The sequence below is a fragment of the Carcharodon carcharias genome, chromosome 6 (genome assembly GCF_017639515.1).
Source record: "Carcharodon carcharias isolate sCarCar2 chromosome 6, sCarCar2.pri, whole genome shotgun sequence".
In the NCBI taxonomy this organism is placed as follows: Eukaryota; Metazoa; Chordata; class Chondrichthyes; order Lamniformes; family Lamnidae; genus Carcharodon; species Carcharodon carcharias.
The window spans coordinates 14,453,043-14,475,037 of record NC_054472.1 but is presented as its reverse complement, the minus strand read 5'-3'; the positions used below and the strand labels follow the sequence as shown (position 1 = coordinate 14,475,037).

Sequence of the window (21,995 nt, the reverse complement as noted above, 5' to 3'; positions counted from 1 at the left end):
CAGTACATAATATTTCACGACACGTTTGGAAAAGCCGCTGGAAAATATTAATATGCTTCCGGTTATCTGTTATTCCGTAAAGCAAAACTGATTAATGCCGGCCAGGAAGCCAGAGCTGTTAACGAGTTAAACAGCAAATCGACATTTGGCAACCAACGCATCATGAAAATCTGCGAGGTTTATTTAGTGACTTGTCACATCATTAGGTACATTATTTCAGGATACTGAAGACCTTAGCAATACATCTTTTTCCTCTCTCCATCCCCAGCCCTCCTCCCACCTCCTCCACCGCACCCCCCCCCCACCCAACCGCACCACCCACCCACCCCCCCACCCCCCCCCCCCACCCCACCACAACGTTTTATCATTTATTTTGATTATGACTCAATAACCTACCAGAGCGAGCCTGCTCAACTCTAACTTGAAAGTTCAAGTTTTTTATTGTACTTGAGGGAAACAATGGGTTCAGCTGCTTATTGTAGGGGAGCAATTGTCAAGGGAGAGTTAAACCCAATTACTGCAAAGCATACTGAAGGGCTGCAGGAAAAGACTGCCAAGTTAAAATACGCCTGGGCAAAGACAGCCACTGAATAAAAAAAAATCGACATAAAGTGTATCAAATATTTATTTATCTGGGTAACAAAGGGCTATGATACATCGACAGGCATGTAAACTATTGCCAACACATTACTCTATATAATACAGCTAAAAACTGCTTCCAATTTGGCCAGCGGACATACAAGGTATCAGGTCGTCCCAAATGCTGTCAGTTCAACAATAAAATACTAAACCGCTCTATAGACAATATCAGTTTATTGCTCTGGTTCTTCAGTAGGGAAGGAGACATGGTGTCAGGTAATTTCTTTGTCACAACACATGGGATATTTTAAAACACAAAAAAAAACATTGCAGATGCTTATTTCATTTTAGTTCTTTCTTTTTAAATTCGGATTTCTGTGGTATTATAAACTAAATTCGATGCTTATCATATAAAACTCGGATTTCACCACCCCACCCACCTCCCCCCTCGCCACCCCCTCCCCCCCCCCAATCCCCTCCCTTCCCCACCTTCTTGGATTTTGTTCAACTGTTTGTCGCCACAACATGCTACAGAGGGCTAAAATGTGTATCCCATAGTTTACCCAGTACCTTTCTAAATAAGTACCATTAAATCACGGAAAGAACTACTGTAGTTGATGAAGATTTTAAACCCACTAACAGGAGGTAAACGATATCACCAGTTAAATAAAATAAAGGCTTAAACAGACGCACCATATTTACAATTCCCATTAAATTACACATAAATAAATATATACATACATGAACACTGTTTCCCTTGTTATACCGCGAACTGCAGGTAGCAATAAATGTTCAAGTTGACCGTTACCTTAGAGGATTTTTTTTTCTCTACAACGATGATTATGACAGAGGAACTGTTCAAGTTTATTCACAATACTGATAAAATGTATCCTCGTTACCTTCTTTAAATGATTGTGACTACAATCTTAACAGAGATAAACAACGGGGGGGTATGTCAATCAGGAGGCAGTCCGATGAAGTTTTAACTTGGTTAAAAAGTTCAGAAACCTTTCGTGTCATTTCAAAAGCAGTTCAAAATTCTTCATCGCCTGCACTGTTCGCCAAGGCTCCGGGTTCCAGGTTGAGGGAGAAACAGTCACACCTATATGACAACTTTTATTTTTTTTATTTATTTTTACGAAATTGTACTTTTTTTTTACTATCCCACTACTTTCTGTGTTTCTCGTCCTTGTCTCCACTTTTACTGGGGTTTTCGCCCGTGTGGTTGTTGGGAGTATTGTTCATGTACATTTTGTCCATGGCTTTGAGTGCTTCCGTGAGATAGTTCTGCAAGGCGGTGATTGCAGCGCAGAGAGCCGGGCTCCCGAAGCCGTGTGTGATGAGACTGAAGTGAGTGAGGCAGCTCTGAATGCCAGGCTCCAGGATCGGGGCTGGCCGAGAATTTCCCAAAGGAGATCGGTCCTGAGTCAGCAAGTCTGTAAACTCTTTGCAGATTTGTCTGAAAAATTGAGGTAACAAGTTGCAATGTTTAAGCTATTGTATATCTCCAGGGGGGGAGCTTTTATTCAGCACATTTTTTTTTAAACTGAACTCAAGTTAACTTCCGGAAAGGTTCTGCTCTGCCTCTCTGGTAAACATGGCACAGGTACAGAGTGAACAAGTGATTCAGTATGAGATCACCTTTCAAGTAACACATCCCAACGCCTTATACATACACATTTTACTCCTGAATAAGGATGGACAGCTCTCTTAAGGAATAACTTTATTCAGGAGATTCCATCAAGGTTTTCATGTATGGAAACACGTTTATGATCTTCTGAGTGGACGAATGTTTTAAATGAACATAAGTTGACATGAAATCCATTCTGGTCATTTGAATTAATTTATCATAACAGATTACGGTTTCATTTCAAATGCCCGATATGTTATCTTAAAGCATCCAGCTGCGTAAGGAAGCCAGCGTGCAAGTTCTGGCAAGGGTTATCAATATTTGCCCCAGATCTAAATTTCAGACTGACAATGCAAAAAGCAAGGTATTTAAAATGATGGCCACGGTTTTTTTTCCAGCACCCCAAGACATCAACGCGCATTCCAGTTTAAAATGTTAATCAGCCAATGCAATTGTGTGACAATCTCGTTATTCACAGAGCAATGTCCGTGCAGCCAGAACTAATCTTTGCTCCCATTGTAGGGTTCTGATATACTGTGTGTACCCCATGCAAAATATTGTAAGCGTAACAACTTGGCACATTAAATTCAGATTGGAGAATTGGAACAGAGACGGAGAACCAAAGGTGTTCTTCACTCACACATCTCAGAGTAATAAGGGTGTATAGAATAATCACTATTTTCATAAATATGAATATATATTTAACATATTATAGATAGCTAATATCAGATGATTGTGTACATGTGTGTGTGGCTTTGTGAATAGCGCAGTGTGTGTTTCTAGTTATGTTTGAAATTCTAATCTATTTTGAAAGCCTCTAGAATTATGTAAAACACATTTCTAGGTGTTTTTGTGTTGTATCTTTTGAAAGAATGCTTATTTCAGTGGGCGTGTAACCATCGATACAAATTGCAGCACCAGCCTCCCAACGCTTATGCACAATGCCCTTCGGTGACATTTCAAATTCTTAATTAAAGGCTAGAAAACAAGCCTGGAAAAATCCTCCAACATTTCATCCCAGATAATTTACTTTTCACACATGTCTTTTCATCCAAGCAGTTCGGCTACAACCCACTGCTAAATAATGTTTATTAACTGCTAGCAAAATATTATGGCTTAAATAATTCTCTCTGATGTGTGACCTCACAAAATGACAGTGGTTTCAATCCTCTGACAGTGCAAACATTGGACGCCAACTGAGGCAGGCACTGCTATTCTCAGTAGAGGATCATTAAATTAATACTGATAATACTAGCACATCAGGTGTGAGAGCCCTGAATCAACCACCGTCTTACATTTTGCAGTTAAAACTTTCACCATCCATCACATATTCCTAAACTCTTGTCAGGATCCAAATGGTCAGCATTAGAATAATTCACCTTGCCCAATTTTGAACTCACAACTCAAGCAGTTCCTTCCCGTAATCCCACGTGCGAGCAATTAACAGCAGAATATAGATAGGGGGGAAATAGCTCAGCTGAAGTTTTCATTTTTTTTTTAAAAAGAGGACTCACTTTGTTGCAAGTAACATGTTTTTTCGTGTCACTTGTTCACTCGGATCGGAATGTTGTCGATTCACGTACTCAGCTATGGCTTTGGCTGGGAATTCTGTCTCGCAAACATAACCAAAATCTCGGGCAAGGTGCACTGCTTCACCTGGACAGAGGAATGAAGGACAATGTGCAAAATGTTGGTATGCATAAAGTTTTACATTCATTTTTTTTTAAAAAGCGCATTTGGTTTTGATAATGTTAAATTGATTTAACAAGCAAACTACTGCCAGCAACCGTTCTCAAAATGTTTAATAGAATTGTTTGACATATTACATTTTAAGTGGCCCGAACCCATTTTATAGCCGCGTAAAAGATGGCTGCCTTTTTTTTACTTGCAATATTGAAATTTGGTTGGGGCTATTTATTAAGTCAATTATATTTAATGACATGCCTGAGATAAGGCGGGTAGCCTGCCATATTGTTTGCAGATTTGTTTCAAATGATCACTTTTCTCTTGGTACTGCCCAGCAGCAAAAAAATGGTAATGTCTCTTTAAATATTTAGATTGTATTACATGATAACTAACATCCGCATGCTGCACTCCGGGTTTCTTTCAGCATCATAATAGGAGAAATAGTTCAAAAGTACCCTGCTGGAACCCTTATACTACCATTTGTCACAAACTAAATATTTGAAGCATGCAATAAAAAAAACTCGGAGAGCTTCAGTGAGTCATTTAACGACATTACGAGGAGCTAAGTAGTGAACTGGATAGAATATCAAATAAATTGACAATATCTCTTTTGTTGTCATGCATTCAGTACCAGCCCAAACCACGTCTATACAACATCCTCTTGCACTTAAGCCTGTGTTCCGTAAACGCCAATGCAACTAAACAACAAAGCATGTTGTAGTAATACAGTACAGCAATGGCCGTTTGCAATCTTTCACATGTTGGCTCATAAACATTATAAGGGAACATTATATCGGAATGGTTCCCAAGACCCAGACTGACTTTTAGACAGCACTCTGTAAAAGGCTGAGTTGTGTGGATATATTTGAACTTCTGCTCATTGTATATATATAAAAAAGAGAACTGTTTGGAGATCAACTACAGCGACCAGTTAAAGAGCGTAGAAACAGTTCATTGAGCAAGCAGAAATACAACAAAAACACGTTAGTTAAACGAACACGATTCAAACCATGTGCCCCTGTGGTTCAATGCAGTGCACCATAAAGAATCAGCAATGGGAGCGATTCACAATTTTTATAATTGCAATCAGCTGGTTGATATAATATTAAATTAATGCATGGTTTCGCAGAGTACAAGCATTGCATATTTAAACATTTTGAAAGAGAAACAATCCTTGCAAATAGCAAAGGTATCATTTGTATACATATATGTCTGCTCCTCTTAAACGGCTAGAATACATCATTCCCTAGAACCCTGTCTTTTTTTGTTGATTTCAAAGTCTTTGGTTTTAATTTCCTGAACCAGTTGGGTTTTACTGCAGGGCTTCCTGCCATTAGCCAGCTCCGGAAGGACGCATGCGCCAATTAGTGCTTCAAAGCCACAGTCCCAGCAACTCGTTTCCATAAAATGGAACAGATCATAAACAATAACAACAGGACACAGTCCAACAGCCTGCCCCCTTAGAAATCCAACTGGTCACACATTTATCAGCAAACCATCTACGCGTGAATCCACTCCTGGCTAATAATAACCCAGAACCATAATCAGATTAATGTAATGGTTTCCTTTAAGAACCTCACTCTCCACAAGACTCTGACACACTGGACCGTTCTCAACACAATTCTGGCCGCACCACAACCTAGACTCTGCACACAATGGGCATCAGTTACAAAGAAATACAACAACGGATTTCACTCCTAGGCCAGTTTTCAACGAAAAACTGAAATAAATCGGGGGGGTGGGGGGTGGGTGGTGGGGGTCAGGATTTTATTTCTTATTCTCTAATCAAAATAACTTAATGTATTGGGATAATCTGCCGATTATCACACTCTGCCAATTACATCAACGAAGATCCCCCTGCACTGAACCTTCTGCGATGCCGGACCTGCATGCACTAGTTTTTTCAACTTAACATTCCCGAAAACAGCATTTTAATTGACGAACAAAACTGGGGCTTTGTATTTCTCATTATCTCCTCCTTCACTGGAAGATTTTTCAGTCATTAGTAAGCAAATGCATAAATCAACTCATCCAGCCTTGCAACAAACCCCCTCCCAAAAACAAAACACAAGAGCGATTTACAACCTGCATACATTCCCACAACATGCAGCAAGCACATCCTCTGGCTATATCTGGTCACGCCAGGCTATGTATGTACACTCCCATGCATCTAATAACCTTGCAGAATGCTTCGTTTATACACTAGGGCCCAGCCAGTACAATGTTCAGTGCCAAAGCAGGCAGTGTTTTGTTACTGGTGCACTCCTGTCACCACATTGAAGGGTTAATAGGAGGCAATGGCTGTTGAATGCTGCTGTGGGTTACATAAAGGCACGTGTCTTCGCAAAAACACTATTTCCCGCTCTTGGTACAGTGCTGGACACATCCCATGTTTACGAGTGCGCCTCCGCTTAGATATGAGGAAAATGCAATAAAGTTTACTTACCCTCAACAAGTGAGGTGAGCAGCGTAACATTAGCAGCTTTGCGTCTACCTGCTGGTAAATTTAATCCAATTTTGTCTAACTTTTCTCTTAAGGACCTTCCTCCATTTTTAGATTTCGCCCTATTTTAGAACAAAAAAGTGGGGGGGGGGGAGAAGCTGGTGGTTAAACTGAAAGTAGGTACACATCCTATTAAACACATCTTAAAGCAATTCTAAAAGCGTTGAGATTTCCATTACAAAAAACGAAAAAATAGCAAATTTTAAGATTACAAGTAATTTTCTAATGGAGTCGTTGCTCTGCTATGAAGCAAAAGTTACTCTTTTAACCCTTTTAATAATCTAAAGCAACACTTCTTGATTTGGAATGAATTTGATTTAACTGTTTTGTCCACTGGTAGTTTCATCTAAACTGTGAGGGAACTAAAATAAAGTACATGTCCAATGGAAGGCTGTCCAATAAATATCTTACTTAAAATTGTTAAGACATAACGAAGTTGATCTTGTGAAATGTTTTTAATTTATTGCAGTATTTTTGATCTCTTGTCATAGACTATCGATTAAACCAAAGGAACATGTGTGTACAGACTAAAAAAAAACGAATGGCAACTTGCAATGCTAATGTTAACTACTCAGTCCAAAATATGATAATTGCCCTTTAAGGGTTAGATGGGGAACAAAAACAATTAGCAAATAGTGAAAATAAATAATGGTGGCATTACTAAAATAATGTAATGGTCAGATGTATTGCAAAAAGGCGATTTCACTGATGTGTGTGCTAGCCTATTCTTCTATGAAGCGGAGCGGTGTAGGAAGGTGCCCAACGCACCAAGAGCCCTCACCTCCTCAGCACTCCTCCCAGCAACGAGGCGTTGAGACACTCGGGCGGAGACAGGCGTCTCTGCACTTCCGCCACTGTCACCTTGTACTTTGATGTTGAACTGAGGAGGGAGAGGCGACCCGGAACTGAACAGAACACCTCGTTCGGGTTCGCAACCCCGCCAAAGAGCCCGTCCTTATTGAGTGAGATCGAGGTGACAGCCCCACTGTGAGACTTAGATAGGGACATGGGACCTGAAACAGAACCATGAGACCAATCAACAAGCATCCCTTGAAGAACACCCCCTCTGCCATCTCCATAATCTAACACAGATGGTCACTTTACAACTCTCCCTAGTAGTGGCCCCCACTAACCCAACAACTCCAAACTCGGCACAATATATATATTTTTTTAAAATAATCATAATTGGGCCGATTCGGATGAGATTTTATGAAAGAGTCGATAATAAAGCAGGGCCTCTGTCACATTACTGGGATATACTGATATCATGAAGCAACAGTCACTATGCACATTGCTGCAAACTGTCCTCTGCACCGAATTAGACTTTAGATTGTGCATTTTAAAAACTAAAACAAAATAAAATCTGATCATTTGTGCAAAATGTAACGCATTCAGTTCGAATTGCAGAGTGCCAAGTCTTTATTACCAATACGGTCATCCCAAAGTTATGATGTAAACTACGGCCTTTTACTGCCAATACTGCAACATTATGTCGGTTAATATCATGGTAAAGTAATTTTCATTGTGTAATAGAAAAAATTCCTGTGATTCAATACAACAATTCAATAGGTGCCTTATGTTACAAGTCAAGAGTAAACACATATTCTAATCTATTCCCGTTACCCTATTAAACCCCTAGCACCGCTTTTCCTTATGTTTCATTCATTTTTTGCAGTTAGTTACTTGTTCAGGCCATATAGATTTCAATGTATTTATTTCGCAATGTCATAAATATTACAATGACAGGATGTGCTAGCTGATATGTTGTTTTATTCTCATGCTAATTCGATCCCGTTGCATCTGCCCTTGATTTCAACAGCACACAGCACGGGAGTGAAATAATCATTGCTTCTGACCGCAAAATAGACTCACACATCCCGGAACATCAACACGTCAAATCCGAGGCTCAATTTATCAGCTCATTGCAACAACAACTACAAAAAGAAACCCGATGGTGGTTCACGGGTATTTAAAACAGGCGTTTTGCGCGAAATGTACTTTCATTTTGCCAATGGAACGCTCCAAGTGCTCCGATTTTAAAAGGCGCATTTAGGCTGAACATAGGCAACCGGGTAACTCTGACCATCAATGTAGAATCAGACCCCAACAAGGCAACAAATCCACTGACCTTTCCCTTTAGCTCCAGGATCATTTATCGACGGTAGATTTTTTATTATTGACTGACCGTCTAAAATGTAGGTTAGATATTTTGCCTGTGCTCTGTTTCTATAAATATTGCCCTGTACATGTCGTTCCACCACATCCCCCACCCACCCCCCCAAAAAACCCCAAAAAAGCATCTTTGCAGTGTAATCAAGTGCACTGTCTCAGCTTTCTCTTTATGCCATTGGAAATCTACTCAGGATCTTTGAAGACGTCGGTCTTCTAGTTCCGGATAGATCACTTGTGACATTAATAGCTCTGGGGAGGCTAATAGAGACAATAGGAGTTAAACGAACTCTTGAGATTACTAATAAAAGAGCCAATTATCATGTCGACGTGGAAAGAGCATCTCTTAAGATTTATCCCTTGCACATGTAATTTGATGTGACAAAACCTGGGGAAGCTGCAAAATGAAACTTAAACCTTTTAATCGTAAGCTGCAGTTTTAGGAATTAGTGTGCATAAACGGGCCATATATAATATGTATATAACGTATGCACATTAAGTCGACCTACATATAATCAAAATCAGAACAATCGTGCAGCAGCTTCACAATAAACAGCTTAGCGATGGGAGCAGCAAAGTCTTTGGGATGGTTAAGAAGGCACATTTCCCCACCAAAGCTCCACAGAAATAAATACACGTCTAAATGCACATGACTAACCAGACCCTCAAAAGCATGTAACGCCAATCGACAGTATAATTGCTTCTGCAAGTTCAGGCATTTGGTTTGATTTATATGCTCCCTAATTCCTTTGCTCATTAAAGGAGCACAACAGTAAGGAATTCCTTAAAACCACACCGGCGTTCAGATCCTGAGATGTACAGACAGGATATTTTGTGCGAGGGTCCCTCGCGGAGCCCAATAACAGCAAGAACAAATCAAAACAACTATCCTGCAAGCCAACATGGCTGTTTCTTAACTGTCTTCAGTCCCCTAGTTTGACATTAGATGCTGTGCACAATAAACTGGAGTAAAGCAGCCAAGCTATTCTGGGCTGGGTATCGCCTGTGCAAACATGTTGGGTGAGAAGATTGAAAAAAAAAAGGAACTTGCCTTTCTTAATGACGGTGTGGTCCTGGATGTTAATGCCTTGGTCATCAACATGCTGAAACGGAATTTAAAAAGAATACTACCGTAAACTTGTGGCAATAAAGACTGCAGACAAAGCTTTGGCATGGCAGGAACTGCGTGAAACCGAGCCATGTCAGAAGTTGTAACAACCCACCCAGGGCCTGGGCCATTATTCTGAGCAAAAAAAAAATGATAATACCGTTCTGGAACAGAATGATAATTCCCTTTCTTTGTTCAATATTTGCATAAGACGGGACACGGTTTAATTTTCTATTTTCGTTATAGTGAATGGATTTCAGTGCTTGATGGAACAACTGAAGTTGTGAGATCTGTTTATTTGATCATTTTTCTCTGTAAGATATAATGTGTGTGTGTGTGTGCGTGTGTTGAAGGGGTGGTAAATCGTTCTGATGACCATCCACTAGCAGGTTCCTTACGGAAATACATTTTTTTGTCCTCAGCATTTCCTTGTTATTAAGTGAAGCAAGTCTGTTCATTCCAACACCGACGTGCAATACAGTTTCGGAATATGTTCGCCAATTCGACACGAATTCTACTGAGACTGAGCGATTGGCAATCACTGCAGAACAACCAGTTCATCTACAAATAGCACTCACTTCCAGATCGCCGCTGCAATATCAGCAACCCATCTAACATTATTCATGCAGCTTTTATTTTATTTCTTTATTATTATTTATGATATGCTCCCCATCTATAGCCTACACTGGTTCCCCGGTACATTATTGGTGGATTCTCCATTATCCTTTCTTCTCAAAATGTGGTTGAACCATTCACGCGCAACTTGCCCCAAGTGATTTTTGATTTTAGGTCGAGCTAGTTTTGAACCGGTTGCTTAAATTAATGTTGGCACTCAGTGCACGTCAACCATGCATTTACAGCGGTCTAAGATGTGACTGAATCTATCGAGGTTTTTTTTTAAATTCTTAACTTAAGAGCTGTTTTGTAGAAAATGTTTATAATCTGGGGGGAGGGGGAGAGGGGGCTACATGCTTTAAAAGTGATGTAAAATAATATTTTCACCCAGGATAATCGTGGCTAAAGGCGCTAAACACCCGTTTTGCTCTCAACAGCACAGAGATGTACAAAATTGGCAGCACTTTGACAATCTGAACAATTGACACCAGAGTGTTAAAGAGGCTTCACAATAATAATTACATTCCAAAGCCAGATCTGCAGGCTCCCCCACATTACTGAAATACAAACACTGAACAAGTACTTCACGAAGGCAGGGACTATTTTTTTAACATTCCGGTATCACACAAACACAGTCGCACAGAAAGAAGCTGAACGGTTTAGACTTTTCTCTCTCCCTCTCTCTTTTCTCTCTAACACCTTTTTTTTGTGAGCAGATTATGTCTTTGTTGTTAAATATTCTCCTGGAGTAGGTGCAGACGCATATCACACAGTTAAGGCTGCATTTGTAAGCTTGTATACAGCAGATTTTGTGTGTGTGTGTGTGTGTTAAAGAGCCAGTCACATTTAAGTAAAGTATAGCCGCAGGTATTAAGTGGAATGTTGAACAGCTTTCAATCGCTTTAAGCATTCATAATGAGTATTTGTTTGGAAATGAATGCATGACGGTGTCTTGCTTATGAATATTTTACGAGAGCTTCAAAATCGGCATTTTTTTTACGAAATTAAAAGTAGCGATTCGAGGGGAAAAAAATCATTGCCTTAAATTCAGCTACCGTGAGGGCGGATAGTTTTCATTCTGAATTAATATGCATCCTTTGTTTGCCAGACAAGTAATAGCACACTAATAATTATTCTAGTTTATTGCTGAAGGAAAGGGATTCATGATATAATATCATTTAAAAGCGCAGTTAACCACCACGCTGATAAAAATGAACAATTTAACACAAAGCAAAAGCATGTCTTTTTGTATTTTTTTGCAATCTTGGATCTGTTATTCAACAATGACCAGAGGCATTGAAACCAGTCCTCAGTAACTCGCCAAAGCTAATAAAGCATCCCTTATTTTCTGGGGGAGGTGAGGGGGTGGGAGGAAGAATTAAGGCATCCCCCCCCCCCAATTATTTTTTAAAAAAATAATAATTCCCGTTTTAGAAGCACTCGGGAAAGTACAGATTGAAATAATTCTGCTCTCCCAAGTTGAAATATTGAATAAAACTCACCGTGCAATTTAATCTACCCTATAGGAAACTAATCATTTACATAAATGCAAGAAATTGATATAGTTAAACGACGGATGTTAAATTTAATTAATAGAAGATTTATATATATTTCTAATTATGCAAGAGAGGGGTCTGCTCTCATTTAGCACGTTTATAGCTCATGTATTTGGTAGTGGGCATTTTGTAAAAAAAACCTAACACATTTTAGACTTGCTTTTTCCCAGCTGACATTAAAATATACAACCCTGCTCTGACATATGTCTCGACTTGCCGATTTTATGTTTTAAATCTTGAGTAGATCAAGTGTTCACGAAAGCAGATTTTGTACAGGGGTGGGGGGGGGGGCGGAATTAAAATCCCTGCTAATTCGAGAGCGGCTCATTAAAGATCAAAAGGGAGCAAAAGTAAGAATTCCAAAGGGTTTGCTTTGGACCAACCTGGACATCCTCGATGGCGTGTGCGATGCTGTGGATGGGCAGTGACTCCCCAAGCCCGGAGTCCAGTCCGTGGGTGCTATGGAGCAGGACCTCGGGCCGCCGGTACTCCCTCCGCGGGTCCAGGCCGGCGAGTTGTGGCAGCCCGCGGGGCTGATGCAGGATCCCCGCTTCCTGGTTCTGTCTCTGGGGCCAGGTCGGGTGCTGCGGCTGCGGCTGCGGGTGCAGCGAGTTGAGCGAGTAGGGGTCGTTCACATGGGAATAGGGGTCCTGCGACTGCGGGTAGATGGGCTGGTACGGAGGTGGAAAGTAGGGTGGTTGGAAGTCCGTGTTAGGGGTGTGAGACAACGGCGGGGCGGTCGGATATGGAGACTGGCTGACCGTCCCCAACTGGGGTAAACGTGGAGTCCCATTGCTAGTCCCATCATGCCGATCCTGCAATGAAATGAGACATGAAAGTTACATTAAAAATATTAAACCATCAAGTGACATTACATTTTCGTTTGCGGTGGGCAGGGTCGCAATCATAGATTTTTTTTTTAAAAGGTAACAACAGTAATTGTAAAAGCATCACAAGGGGGTAGAATTCAGCAAAAATATTACCCTCCTAGGGGGTAAGCTAGGGTTTCAAAATCGAAAGTGCTACTACCAGTTTGGGGCTCGGTTTAAATCTAGTGTCATCTCACTATGAAACTCACCATCGCCGAGAAACTGTGCACTAACATCTGCGGACAGTCTGATCTGAGTTCGTCAGGGGGAAAAAATAGAGATACCTAGAGTGGAAAATTGGAAAAAAACAGTCCAGTACTATACAACTACAATACGATCACAACGCCGGGGAGTCACATGCAGGAGTAAGGCAGCAGAATCCATCAGAACTTGAAAAAATTCTTCATTGGGGACAACACACACAACAACAGGGGGAAAAAAAATTGATCAGAATTGTGTCTAGTTTCGGGGCGTCACGTCGATAGATTTTTCAAACTTTTCTTTTTCTCCCCCTCTTCTCCTCCTACAACGGCGAGCCGCGGCTTCAGCTCAGTACATAATAGGAGATATTCATGACTATTAAAATTACACGAATACTTAATAAGTGGAGAATGGTCGGAAATCGGGCGTGAAGCGAGGAAGCAACTAAAGGCTGTGTCTGTTATAAATGACGTCCATTGAATCAGTGTATCTAATCAGAGAGAGAGAGAGGGAGAGAGAATAGAGGGGCACACATTGCTGATTCTGACGAATCACAGGGAAGAGAGGAGAACATTTTCAAGTGATCGAGGGCATGCGAGAGAGAGAGAGAGAGAGAGAGGGGGAAGGAAAGAAGGGGTGGAGAGGGGTGGGAGAGAGAGAGAGAGAAAGACATGGGAGGAAAGGAAGAGAGAGAGAGAGAGAGAGAAATTCGGGAAGGAATTTGCACCTCGTTATCGTGTGAAAATCCAGAAAACGCCAAAGGCATGTCGGCGGCCGCCACTCGCTTCCTGACTGAGGACAGACTACCTGAGCTTTCAGCCCTCTTCCTTTTGAGATCTTTTCCCGGAGATGTGTGCTGCCCTGATCCTGGGTCACGACTAGTCTGATCCATCATGCAATGGGTTAAAAGTTAAGAGACAGAGGGAGCGACAGAGACACTATGGAGTCTCCAAAGCCCTCATTCGTTTTCACGCACTTTTACGCAAGCCGCTTTTTACTGAGGTCCTAAAACCAACACTTTTGTCTAAACTCAGCTCGAAGCCCGTTCCAAATAAACCGATTTCAGTTTTGATCGGTAACCTCCTCCGCCGGAAGATCGCTCCTACTTTTCTCAGCTTTCTTTATTTCTCCACCACCACCCCGCTCCCTCCTTTTTTTAAAAAAAATCCGAAGCTAAGTTCCAGGATAAAGTGAAACTAGAGGACTGCTTGGTTTAGCCTGTGGTGTGAGCTGTCTCCCAGTCTGCTGTACAAACCCGTTTGACTGGCTGCACAACTCCAAAATAACTCCCCAAATATTACCTAGCAAACTCTGGAGATCAACTTTCTTAATCCGGGCACACTCACGGCCTTTAGACATAACCATCTAACGCCTGCTGCCATTTCGCACATATCACACAAAACCTTTGATCAGACCAGCGAGACAATTTTGTGCAGATTTCAATGTTTCGATGGGCGGTTTTGGAAGGGGGAGGGTGGTTGGTGGTGGTGGTGGTGAGGGGGTGGGGGGGAGGGTTGAGTGGGGAAGTAGCGTTTATTAAAAATGCAGACAAATATTAATGTTACATTGGAGTTTACAGCAAAAATACACTTTCAGTTGTTTGATCAAACTTTTACTTTGCCGCGGTGTTCTGTGACAATAATGCAGGGAAATTATATATTTTACAACATGCCTTGCCTTTACAAACATCGCCAGCGTGCGGCCCTTTTTAGGGACTGTTTTAAGAATCTATAGACGAAAGCTTGCAACCAGATTCGCCGAATAGATAACACTTCAGATTCTTAACCTAAAGGGTATCATTTCTTAAATCTCGTTTGCTGTATTGTTTACAAACGTGAGCTACTGCCACACAATAGAGATTGAGGTACACATAATGCAATCGGTGTTTGTATCATTTTGCAATATTATTAAACCGAATGCCCAAATAAATGTTTATCATACTTCATTTTCTATAGAACATATAATTGTAAAAACATGCTTAATGCTTAAAATAAATACTTTGCAATATTCGGTTTAAGTGAGATATGATGCCTTGCATTCGACGGGGCATTGGCAAACTGCATCTTATTTTTTAAGCTGATATGAAATTGCTTACCTCACACTCCTCATATTTGATATTGTCCGCTAATTTCCACAGCATTCTCATGGATTGGTGTAAAAGTGGCTGACTGGATGTCTCAGAGAGCGGACAGTCCTGTACAGAGAGTGTGTGTTGGTTTAGCGCTCTGTATGTGCTCTGAGATCTCCCTCTAATGGTCGATCGAGTTCCCCTCTCAGCTCTTTAGTAACTCGCTAATAACAGCCCAATTAGCATATGAACGCCAGACAAGCACTCATTCAACCACATTACTGCTCCAATGGACACAGGTAGAGAGCTTGCCCTGCCGGCTGGCAATGGACGTCAACATAAAACACATTGGCGGTGGACAGCAGCTTATAAACATGGAGCTATTTGTTGTATTGAGTTGGAGACTCAAATAGTTAAATCCTCCCTTACCTTCCATTGTGCCAATGCAAATTATACCAGGACATTATTTTATTTCCTTAGTGAACTCTTTTCCCAGCAGAAATAATGATGACACAGCATTTATGTTTTACTTGAAGATAATAATCTTATTGAAACACTGAGCTCAATTCTGTGAAGTGCTGTACTTTACTTTTTTAATAAGGGCAAGTGCATTTCAAATTTTCGCTACGTGAAGTGGCGATAATAAATAATAAATATATATATTGCACATATTTTCAAACAGCTTTTAATTTCATATTCCTCTATGCAACAAGCGCCCAACTTCCTTTCGTGTGTCCCTCTACTAAGTAATGGATTTAACGTTAACCCATTTCACAATAGATGTAGTTAAATAGATTCCGAACAGATAGCAATTTCATGGTTTTTTGCTAATGTTTTTTGTGCTAAAGCATCACCCCAGGAAAATTCAGACTAAAGAAAGGGCAATTTTATCACTGCTTTCACAATTTATTTCCAGGAAACTTTTAAGCTTATTAGAGTAGCAAAATTCAGCAGTGCTAAAATGCATTATTAATCGGATTCTTTTAGTGGTAGTGCTTAGATTCTTTCGGTGGTTGTGGCTTCTGCCGTATCTCTGAATTGGTAGGTTTGCCAGCGAGAACTTCTTTCGGAGTTCCCCTCTCTTTGATATTACCAGGTTTGAATAGCAAGCGTGTAGAGTGTTGGTTTTCTGCCATTGAAGTGGAAATCGTGTTTGTTATGTAGCTATTCAATCCATGCATAAATGGTTACTTAAAAGCAAGCATTTCGACCTAGCGCCGTCTTGCAAACCTCTTCACTGTGTTTTGCATTGAAGTTATTATCATAATAAATACCCAATTGAATTTGAATTATGAATTGAGACAGAATGTTATACGTGGTCTTTCATTGAGGGTGACAAAGTGTGTAAGGCCAACTATCAACCCAGGTAATCTGGGTGATCAGATCTAGGCGTCGTCTTCAGCTAATCTTCATTACCATTTTTGGTGGAGCTCTGGGACAAAGATGTCATCAGAATCCATTGTCTTTAATTAGAGAGCCCGAGATATCAACCGATTCAGAACACCTCGCTCCAAAAGGCCAAATCCTTTGAAATTAAAATGAAAAATAACTCCTATCGCGGGTCACAGTGAGCACTGCGGCTAAGAGGTGAACATCTTTTGCTTATACCCGGGTTTCTTTTTCACTTGTCTATGCAGTTATATGTGAAAGAAACACAGTTAATATATATTTTATTCTACCAGCTTTCTGTTAGCCTGAGGCGCTTGCAGACAGTAGAGCAGTATTTCTACCTTATTTGAAAAAAGTGTCATTTGCTCACTTTCAAATGTTAAGTGTTTATTCATAACAAGCCGTTTGCATGAGTTGGGATTTCTCATTTTCAGTTTGACAGTAGAAGAGAAAACAGGTCCCCCCAAAATGTAATGCCAGGAATCAAAACAGATAACGAGTTTATGTAATTATTGGTTTAAAGTTTCTCTGTTCTACCTGTGTTGTAAACGTCGATGAATTTAAAGCATAAATATTTGCTAGGTCTACCTTATATTTCTCAAATAATATTATTTTGGCCTTTTGTAGACTACTGGTCTACAAAAATCATTTTAATTTTAACGCAATCGTTCCTTTTCTGATAGACTCGTTGTGGAGTAAATGAACGCAGCGGGTTTATTTGAGAATAATATATAAAATTAACCTCTAATTGACTGGTATATCAAAAGGCTATGAATAATTAAAATACGCTCCTGTTGAGTGGGAGCTATTTTTGACACAACAGCTTTGGAATTGTTTTCACTTCTCGCTTTTGTAAAGCAATTCTTGAGTAACCTAAACCTGTGAAATTTATTCGAACCCCTCCCCTCCCCAATTTGAACTTTTAATTAAATGTAATTCTATACTCATGTAGCCATAACGACGTTCGCCTCGTTTAAAAAAAAGTGGCAGCGATTTTCTATGGGGAGGGAAATGTTCATATCTGTTTATTGGGTTTAAGTATTTTACTTTTAAAATAAATGCAGCAATCCCCTTTAAACTGTGCGTAGGTGGTGGGACGCCATTACATACAATAACGTCTTCTCCCTACTAATTTTAAAAATTACTCACCAGATCTGTCTTTTTAGAATAGGGTAAAAATATATTTCAAAACACCTGTTGTAGTTACATTGACTATTAAATCAAATTGAAAGTGTGTGATGCATATATACATATATATATAATATAAAATGTCAACATTTTAAAATGGTGCACCAATTATCCCTCGACATTCTTTACCCATTACTAATACCTGGTCTATACGTGTGCTTTAGACATTTTGACAAATTTTCGTTCGGCAGTGGAAAGAATAAACACACTAGAGATAGACACAAGACAATATTGCAATTACGTTTGCTTTAATACCACTGTCACTATGGTTCTTGTATGTGGACTTCAATAAATTCTACTGATAACTGCGTCAACAATTAGCATCTAGCAAGCATTTTCTTAGGTTTTCGTTTCAGCTGAGACAGAATGCCCCTTATCACTTCGTAAGAATTTATATACGTCGAACGTGTCCCTCCTTTCCCAATCATTAACTGCAGCAAAGTTAGAACAGCATTATAACTGACTCCAACTTTTAAATTATAATCAATTATCTGGATAATTGTGGATAACATAAGTCTTCAGTCGAAACCCGCAAATAATACTACACAGTTTCACACTACCCCAAATCTTTAAGAACGCCTAGGCAAACATGAAACAATGCGGTCAGGTTGTAAGTTTTGTACGAACAAACAGCCCGTAGGTTTTACAGGAATACATTTGTATATATACACACGAATGGTTATATACTTCAAATGTTTGACATAGATACTAAATATATTTAAATTCAAAGCTGCCTCAATCTCCATGTAAAGGTAATTGGCTATTAAGTAGGATTTCCAGTGAATTTGAATCAAATAGCGTGTTTGTGAAAGGTAGTATACATCCAGTCGCCAATGCGTACGGTATTTAAAAAGAAAAATCTAAAGGGAAAATTGAAATTCAATCTTTCCTGGAAAACGAGTTATTTTTGCCCAAGACTTGCATTGTTCTATGTAACTAGCGGACTAATGAAACGGCCACACAGTCGCAATGTTAAGGTGGACGTTAATCTTCCCAGTTTTTAATCTCATTGTGATTGGCCCCAAGTTAGGAGACGTTATAACATGGCGATGATTGCACTGGACTGCTTTCTACATTTCTGGGAGTGCAGCGCCGATGGTAAACTGACTATAAAATCAATTCAAATCACAGGAGGGAAAAGGCAAACCAAAGGTTTAAGGCATATTTATAAAAAGGTCCCTTTCTAGAGCCCAGTGAAACAAAACAAGCTGCAATGCATTTTCAAGCTTGCCGAGATTTGACTGCACGAGCCTTGGTTGGAATATCTGAAGTTCTCTTTTATTCGACTTTTGCATCAGTTACGTCATTCAGGTAAGTACGAATGGAAGTACTGATAGAAAGTTTCGGCTCAGAGTGGCCTCTATTGCAGTTTGCAATTCTTTGTCCCAATTCCTTGGTTTGATTTTAAGCGTACAAATGATAAAACATTAGACAGCACATAAATAGCAACTTTCAGCAGCTATTGGAACTTATGTACTAATGCTGAAAGAGTGTGGTTAATAGATAAGCTCACGTACCTGCCAGTCCCCCATTTTGCCCAGTATTGACATATCGCCTGGAGTTGTCTTGTGGTGTCGTCAATAGATCTGCAAGCTGTTGAGTAATTTCTCCTTTTACCTCCACAGGATCATCTCACCTGGTCATAAAGTGCTGGGTGCCACCTGCCCGCGCCTGCGTACTCGTCAGGAATGTTAGTACCTCGCAGCTTCGAAAAATAGCCTGTCTCAGCACCGATGGATTTACAACGACCATGTACCTTTCCGTCCAGGACATCCATCAGCAACCAGAACTCGAACTGACCAACAGCACCAACAAAAGCTATTCATGGCCGAAAGAAGCTGCACTCTGGTGACTCTGGGGGAAGCTCATTGTCTCCCAAATAGACAGGGGCATCTGCAATTACTGGGGACCTTGTGAAGCAGGGGTTCAGGTGATGGAGACAGGGAAAGAGCGGCCAGCAGGAAAGCACAGGTAGAGTGCTTGGAGAAGCTTATGCACAAGTTGGCGAAGTTGCCATTAAGTGAAAAGAGGGGAAGGGGAAGGAATGGACCTCCACAAAGTGGTTGGATAGATTTTTTTTATTTCCCTTGCTCATTTTATTTTTCGCTCCTGCATTGTGTTACCTGTACACAAACAAAAAAGGACCTGTTTTTCACATAAAGGACAAAAGCCACGTACAATCGAACCAGTGTGTATCTTTCATTTACTTCTTTTCCCAGTAATGCGATGACGTGGGGATTTGGTTGCCGCTGTTTATTTTAAGCGAATTATTATTAATGCGCCGAAGGTCTGAGATTGTATTTGCCCGCGTCAAAATAACAATCGGCGCAACATATTAATCAGCATTTGTAACTACACCGTGAGACGCACAGGTCAGAAACTGCATGAAAAATTCTAGTGGCGAACATTTGGAGTGAGAAGTTAACTGATCGAATCAAGGGATTGAGAGAACCATATTTAAAGCTATAATTGCGATTATATGAAATGACATGTTATTACCTTAGTAGCATTATATACTTACAGAGAAAACATTTCCTGGGGATTAATGTTTAAAATTCCAAAATGCACAAACTAATGCTGAATCGTATTACTGAATGTGATTTCACAGTTTTGTTAATTGTGTGAATGACAGGTGTCTCATATCAACTTCACAACCGCTCGGCGTCTCATGGTGCATTGGTAGCAATTGTATTTTTTAAAAATAAAACTAGTTACCTCCACACCACTGCCCGCCTTGTACTAAATGTTCACTTTTTGACGGGGTGTCACATTTCGATTCTCTGGCTATTAAGCAGAAGCCATCCGCTTAATCATTTAATCCAATTAGGACTAGTGGACGCATTTGTGACTTTAGGCAATTAGAATTTTTTTTGTTATTTCCCATCTTTTCGAGGAAATTCCTCGGGATATCCTCATAGTGTGCGCGCACTCACTCTAAAGCCTGCTTATTCTAAGCAAATTGCTTGTTGTAACTTTGAAATTCTGTTAGCTCTGCTCAGAGTCCCACCAAGTATCAGTTACATTTCATCGCACTGTAACAGAACGGCACTTGTTGCACAATTGCAAAAGGTCAGCTCAATAATGTCTAGTGCACAACGTCTTTGTGTATATTTTCAGGATATATTCTGTTGTGTACGTGTTAGATGTAACCTCCTCCGTGCTTAAACAAAACAGCTGCGCACTACTAAAGTATTGACAATATTTGTATGGTTAATTTAACTGCATATGATCTACCTCCAAGTGTATATGTCACAGTATATTCCCTGCACCCGTGGTTTACATATATATCATCTTTAAGTTTATATGTTTATTTTCACCTTATTCTTAGTTTTAGATTTATACAATTTCCAGAGTATACACATCAGAGATATATTGACTTCACGTGTACATGAATTATGCGCATAAATAAGCGGAAAATTCCTCCAGAGGGTACATTGATTTGGACTAAGACTTCTTATTGTATGCATTTTAGGACTCATCTCTCTTATGGGTTTTAGACCTATTTGGCTTTAAAGCACGGACTGTTAAGGGACTAGCACTACCAAATGCATGTATGTTCATATATGTCTTTTGGATTTTTCGGACCTTACCGTGTTTACCTGTGTACCTGGGCGCAAGTTTTGTAAAATGTCGAACGGTGCTCGCCCGCGCACGTTCAAAACATTGAGGGTCATCACTCTGTTGAAAACTGTAGAGGGCTAACACGTACATGCGCACATCATTTGCACCTGTGGAATAGATTGATGTATATTTTGTTCTTCTCCTTATAATGTTTAACATAACTGACCAGCCCATGATTCACTAGATTCTAGCCAGTCTTTGTGTCACGATTGAAATCCTCTGATTGATGATGCGCACTGCGTCCTCTGAATGTGTGTATAAGCATTGCTGTTTAATGTTGCACCTTCGAAGCTCCCACCAAAAACATTTCCGATTGTTCAATTGTTTTGCAAATTCAATGCAAGTATTGCAGAATTCACAGGCTGCTGAAAACCACTAGTGTGGCATAAATCCGATTTGTTTTCAGCGTGACTTTTATATGTATATATATATATACAAGAAATCAAATTCCTGTTGTGATTTTCTTTTATCACCTTTCATCTCAAAGAGCAACCCTGCATTCAGGTTGCACTGAGAGGAGGTACTTGACTTGAGTATTGAAGCATGAAATGTGTGAATCCCACCGGAGCTGCCTGCACTTAGACAGATTATAGGGGCTGGTTCAAATTACCAGAATTAGCACAGCTCACAAATTAATTACAATGCTGACATCAATTTATTCTGTTATCGTTTAGAGGGGAGAATAAGAATCAGGGAAGCGAATCGCTGTTTACATTTTATTACCAGAGCCTTTTCCAGGCCCTCGTTAGGTACCTGCTGAAATAGTTCGTAATTAAACTTTTAAACTTTCAGCTGTACCGCCAGACATTGGAC

General features: G+C 40.1%; 1 protein-coding gene across 8 annotated transcripts; it reads right to left on the bottom strand.

Annotated features, from left to right (window-relative positions):
* Positions 1-1,688: 1,688 nt before the first annotated feature.
* On the bottom strand, positions 1,689-19,180 carry tfap2a (transcription factor AP-2 alpha). 8 transcript variants are annotated; one of them, XM_041190550.1, is made up of 9 exons: positions 19,079-19,169; positions 15,012-15,110; positions 12,925-12,999; positions 12,230-12,661; positions 9,619-9,670; positions 7,180-7,411; positions 6,342-6,460; positions 3,724-3,865; positions 1,689-2,038 (listed from the first exon to the last, which is right to left on the bottom strand). In XM_041190550.1, the coding sequence occupies exons 1-9, from the start codon at positions 19,109-19,111 to the stop codon at positions 1,747-1,749; spliced, it is 1,476 nt and encodes a 491-aa protein (XP_041046484.1). In that variant the 5' UTR covers positions 19,112-19,169; the 3' UTR covers positions 1,689-1,746. The 8 variants fall into 8 exon arrangements, with proteins under 8 accessions (XP_041046484.1, XP_041046487.1, XP_041046488.1 ...); XM_041190553.1 differs by lacking the exon at positions 12,925-12,999; XM_041190554.1 differs by lacking the exon at positions 15,012-15,110 and having other exon boundaries at positions 19,079-19,159.
* Positions 19,181-21,995: the final 2,815 nt, after the last annotated feature.

Bases quoted from the DNA above. Each gene is read 5' to 3' on its own strand.
- tfap2a (XM_041190549.1), bottom strand. From the start codon at position 13,811: ATGATGGATCAGACTAGTCGTGACCCAGGATCAGGGCAGCACACATCT. The intron at 12,662-12,924 runs GTGAGTTTCATA...ATTTCATTGCAG, and splicing joins TGCACAGTTTCTCGGCGATG to GATCGGCATGATGGGACTAG. The intron at 7,412-9,618 runs GCAAGTTCCTTT...GTTCTGTTTCAG, and splicing joins CCACACCGTCATTAAGAAAG to GTCCCATGTCCCTATCTAAG.